Source organism: Bombina bombina, chromosome 5 (assembly GCF_027579735.1).
Source record: "Bombina bombina isolate aBomBom1 chromosome 5, aBomBom1.pri, whole genome shotgun sequence".
Lineage (NCBI taxonomy): Eukaryota > Metazoa > Chordata > Amphibia > Anura > Bombinatoridae > Bombina > Bombina bombina.
Window position 1 is genome coordinate 714,288,531 of NC_069503.1, and position 5,523 is coordinate 714,294,053.

At 34.1% G+C, this 5,523-nt stretch overlaps 1 protein-coding gene across 1 annotated transcript; it reads left to right on the forward strand.

Annotated features, from left to right (window-relative positions):
• The first annotated feature begins 769 nt into the window (after window positions 1-769).
• Window positions 770-3,147, forward strand: LOC128659482 (putative nuclease HARBI1). Its single transcript, XM_053713103.1, has 4 exons — window positions 770-1,714; window positions 2,002-2,080; window positions 2,660-2,961; window positions 3,051-3,147. Exons 1-4 carry the CDS (start codon window positions 1,048-1,050, stop codon window positions 3,053-3,055), a joined length of 1,053 nt encoding a protein of 350 aa, XP_053569078.1. The 5' UTR covers window positions 770-1,047; the 3' UTR covers window positions 3,056-3,147.
• Window positions 3,148-5,523: the final 2,376 nt, after the last annotated feature.

A 5,523-nucleotide genomic window follows, 5' to 3' on the forward strand; every position in this document is an offset into this window, starting at 1 on the left:
CTTATGCTAGACATTAAGAATATGCAAATAAGTGTTTCCATTTATCATACGCACAGAAAAAGTTTCTTATTTTCTATGCTAGACATTTAAAAGTAAATAAGTGTATCCATTTATCATATATTTGGTGTAACAGGACTATTTAAGTAACTAATCACTGCGCAGCATGCACATGGAAAAAGATTTTTTTTTGCTATTATGCTAGACATTGTAAAGAAGCAAATAAGCAGACAAGTTGTGTATGCAATAATGAGTATTTCATATTAATTTTCAGATTGCAACAACTATGGCCTCGCTTCCATTGAGTCGTAATTCAGTTTGCGTGCACTCGCAAACCGTTAAATATGCTGTCGAAAGCAATAGCGTTTAACGACTGTTTCCAATGGCGCGTTATACCTTAATATCGGCTTCCGGACTTCGGCTGCCGAAAAGATTTTCGCGTCCCATAGAAAGTAATATAAGCCGTTAATCGATAAATTATACCAGGTTTCCATTGAAAGCGCTAACCGTTAATACACTGTCGGAGGCTGTCGATACATTGAGACATATTACCCCCAGCTCAACTAGGTGTAAAGGAGGAAAAAAGAGCTTTTTGAGGCCTGTTTCTCATTGAAATTGAAAATCAAAAAAAAATTACATATAGAAATATAATTTTATTTAATAATAATCTTCTCCTACATGTATATATGTATGATAATTGTATATATATATTTGACCTATATAAATCATATAATTTTAATAATTACTTTTAACTGTTATGATAAAGGCTGATATATTTAAATTGAAAAATATAATAATTACATTCAGTGTCTTTGAATTTCCGATATGTAACTACATATATTTTGAAATTATAGTTCATATCAAAAATAAAAGTCATGAGTAAGTATATACTTTCAAACTGTTCATTAAATTAAGGATTAGATGAGATGAAGATAAGCCCTCCCCCCCATGTTATTCATTGCAATCACCAGTTTCACATATGTTAACAAGCAACACACAGCTATAAAAAAAAGACCACACCTAGCCTAACCTCAGAACAGATATTTCAAAATGCAGGGTGAGAGAGAAGCTGACAATGCTGAAGTTAGACAGCGTAGGCCTGACATCCCCAGAGTGAGGCTGGATATAGAAACCCTGAATGAGCAGCAGGTGTTTGAAAGTTTCAGGCTCAACAGGGAGAAAATATATCAGTTATATGCCCTGTTGCAAGATAGGCTGGAAAGCCAGGGCTATTCAAGCAGGGCTGTCCCTGGAATGACCAAACTACTAGGGGCACTTCATTTTTTGGCTTCTGGATCCTTTCAGGTGACAGGGGGCATTGTAACTGGGGTGCATAAGTCCACTCTTTCTAAGCATCTTTCAAAAGTTATTGATGGACTTTATGATAATTGCAGAAAATTTATTTTTTTCCCCACATCACCCAGAGGTTGGCGTGATGTTAAGAGGGACTTTTTTCTTTTAGGTGGCATACCCAATGTCCTTGGGGCCATTGACTGCACTCATATTGCCCTAAGACCCCCTGTGCGCAGGGAGATAATATTTAGAAATAGGAAACACTTCCACTCCTTAAATGTGCAGATTATATGTGATGCAAACATGCGCATATTAAATGTTGTGGCAGGGTTCCCAGGAAGTAGCCATGATGCCTACATCCTCAGGAATTCTGGTGTGTGGAGATTGTTTGAGACAAATCAAATGCCTGAAGGACATCTCCTCGGTAAGTGTTTATGTATATATTATGATGCCTTCATGTGTTCAATATTTTGACATTTTATTGTTTCATTGCTTTATAATCCTTTATGTATGTGTCTAAGGGGGTGAAATTGATTAAATAAATAAATTGTTAATCATTTAAAAGATATATATTAACTATGTCATAGTAAGACATATGCATAACATTATTTTATGTCATACATTGCTTTATGGAAAGATGTGTGTTTATCTATCTATCTATATCTATATCTATATATATATATACTGTATATCTATGCATTCATATTTTAGCAGATTCTGCATATCCTCTTAAAAAATGGATTTGGACACCATTGAAAGAGAACCAGGTTGTTGGGCCTGCTGAATTAAGGTAAAATATATATTTATTTTCTGCTCATGTGTGTCAGAAATATTGATTGTGCCTTGCAAAATGCTCACTATAATCTGTAGAAAAGTAGGACCAGTACACACTTCATAGGAATGTCCCTTTAAATCACTCTTGGGTGAATGTAGGTGCAAACCTGGAGGACCTCCTTTTCCAAAGTCCCAGTAAATGTAATGAAATAGAACACACAGGTAGCACTCTATGTGGAGCAACAGCACCTTTATTGAGCAACGTTTCGGGGCTCCTGCCCCTTTATTAAGCTATATATCTGTGTTTGTGCACATACATTTGTTGCTTGATTATCTTGTGTGTGTGTGTGTATATATCACTATCACAGACATAACAATGTTGTACTGAGTGCCTTTAAAGGGACAGTCAAAATACAAATCATCTATTATCAGTGAAGCATTTATAAATCTCTCTGCTTCAATATAAATATATTTATATATATATAAAATGGTTTAAAGATTTATAAGATCAAACCAGGAATGTAGTTAGCTCATTAGTATTTGATTTGTCTTCACATTATATATTATAATCATATTTCTTGTTCTTTTAATACAGATATAATGAAGCACATATCCGAACACGTGCTATAATAGAACGACTGTTTGGTGTTCTAAAAATGCGCTTTCGCTGCCTGGACAGATCAGGGGGGGATCTCCAATTCAGTCCGGAAAAAGCTATTAAAATCATAGTGGCATGTTGCTGTCTACACAACATGGCACAGGAGCATGGGATGTTGAACGACTTACTTCCAACACCACAGCCCCCAGGTGAAATCTTTGAGCCTGATGTAATTAATCATCCCCAACCCCTCAATGCCCATTTGGAGAGATCTGCAACTATTCAAGAATTCTTTTCAGGTATTTTTATAGTATTGTAATGAGACCTTTTAGTTATTTATGATTATGTTTTTTAATAATACACATTTGTTTCTTTTAATGTTTTACAGATTGAAGATTCTCAGAAATGGAATACCACTCCCCTCCCTCTCTCCTCATCCCTATATTTACCACATTTTCCCTAAATAAATGTATACTTTACTCAAATATAGTCATGGTGAATGTTTCTTTATTTCCAGCTATGTACTAATCAATGCATTCATCTTATGATTTATGTATAACATAATTATCTAAAATATCATTTTAATTATATTCCAAATATGACTTTGTTCTCTTGGTATAATTATTTAAAGAGCAGCTATGCACTCCTGGTTAATAAAATTGAGTACATGGGTGAACCAATGACAGACAGGATATATACTGTATGTTGGCAACAATAAACAGCTCCAACATAGGTTCTATGCTGCTCCTGATCTTACCTAAATAAAACTATAATCAAAGGATACTAAGAATATTAAGAAATATAAAGAATATAAATATATTAGATTTGCTTTTAAATATATATGTTTTAGCAAAATAATGGAATTTATGTCACTTTAAAAAAAAAAGGAAGAGTGTGTTCACAATAAAACATTAATGAACCAGATAAATCATTCAAATCCAATCAACTTACATATGTACTCATAATCAATTTAATCCTTTTATGTTTCTTATTTCAATCATGTATTTAAGTTTAGGAGCCATTCCATTTAATGCTCATCACCTGTGGTGCACTTGCTGATTGTTGCCTACATTTAGACAACAATCATCAAGCGCTCCCCATGTGCAGATTCAAAATGGGTAGATTCCTAAGATAACATTCCTGTTTTATTAAATTACAGATGATAATTAAGTTAAATAGATTATAGGATTACATATTTAAGTATATAAATACTGCATGCTCTAATTCCTGAGTTTTATTTTTAATAGGCTATCCCTTTAAGAAATATATCAGATGCTCATTTCAAAGAGACAAATCCAGATATAATATAATCCTTAAAATAAAGATACATTATCAATACATACAATCCCCTGAGATTGCACACTTGAATGGCATGGTTACCTCATAGAAAATAATATAGAAAAATAAGTCAAAGGAAAAAATCTTTTTATCATGAAGATGAGTTTTATTATTACAGATTTACCCTCATTCAAATGTAATTTTCAATGTGAAAATCATATTTATTCAATACAAAACGATGACACATAAAAGTTATAATGTGTCATAGTACTAATATTTATAAAATATATGTAATGTCATGTCTGCTAAAGCAGATAATACATTTGCAATATTTAGACTATTAACCAAAATACATAAGTGCTTAATATGACATACTTCAAGAGATATGAAGTATTGTCTTTAACATGGAGTTATTGAAACAATTTAAAAGTGCATTGTGCATTGGTCCCAGGGAGAGTCTGTGTCTGTTCATATGATGTCAATTAAAATGTATTAATCACCTCTATATCATGGCAATCACATATATGTTGTGTATACACCAGTGCTTAAATATCATAAAGATACATTTATCTAATTATTCTAAATATTGAATAATAATCTTGACAAAAAGGAGTGCGTTAGTCATGATAGGTATATATTTCAGATATTACATTCCACATAGGACTATAATGAATGCAAGGTATTTGGCCATATCAACAGGAAGGAATATTTACTTTTCAACTCTTCTATAACTGTATAAGCCTTATTAGCTTCATCTGAAGGAGCAAACAACATATGCTTGTGGAATATAAATCATAACATTTACACATGTCACGTTGACCAATGTTAGATAGCATATACTGTATAAATTTCAGACACGTATCCCCAAGTATTCTTAAACGGCATAATATCCTCAATAAAAGGACACATACATTTATCAACAATTTACACCTGCATATTAATTGACATCATGTGAAATAAAAATGAATAAAGCTGTTAATGTTTTTGAAAATAAACAGCTATTAAAACAATTTTGAAATATATTTTCTAATTTTGATTAGAAAAATATATGCATATTTATGAGATGGAAATCACACTTAAGAAAGTGCTTCATAAAAAAATTAGATATTATATATCTTGAAAGAATTTAAAAAGAAAAATACTTCTTAATGCTTGCGGCGGGATTTGGCCTTTGGAGGAGAGGTACTTGGGATGGAAGTGTGGCGTCTTGGGCGACGCACACCAGCTGGCTGGGAGGCTAAAAGATGTGATTCAGGGTCCTGCAGGGAGATAACGGAGGATGCGAGTGAGGAGGGAGTTTGCGGCCTATCTGCAACCCTCTCCACTGCCTCTGCCAGGCGGACGAGTGCAGCATTATGTATGTCCATCTGGCTCTGTAGCCTCCTGAAATCCTGCTGCTGCTGGAGCCTAGTAAGTCTAAGCTCCCTGTGAATGAGCCTCAGTAGAGCATCCTGCTGGGACTGCGCGGGGATATTGGATTCCATGGGGGGCACTTGTGGCTGTATAGGTGTCTCCGGCACATATTCCTGGCTCTGTGTGAGGTTGTCGTCACTCAGTCTTGGGGACTGTGTGGGTGGCTCAAT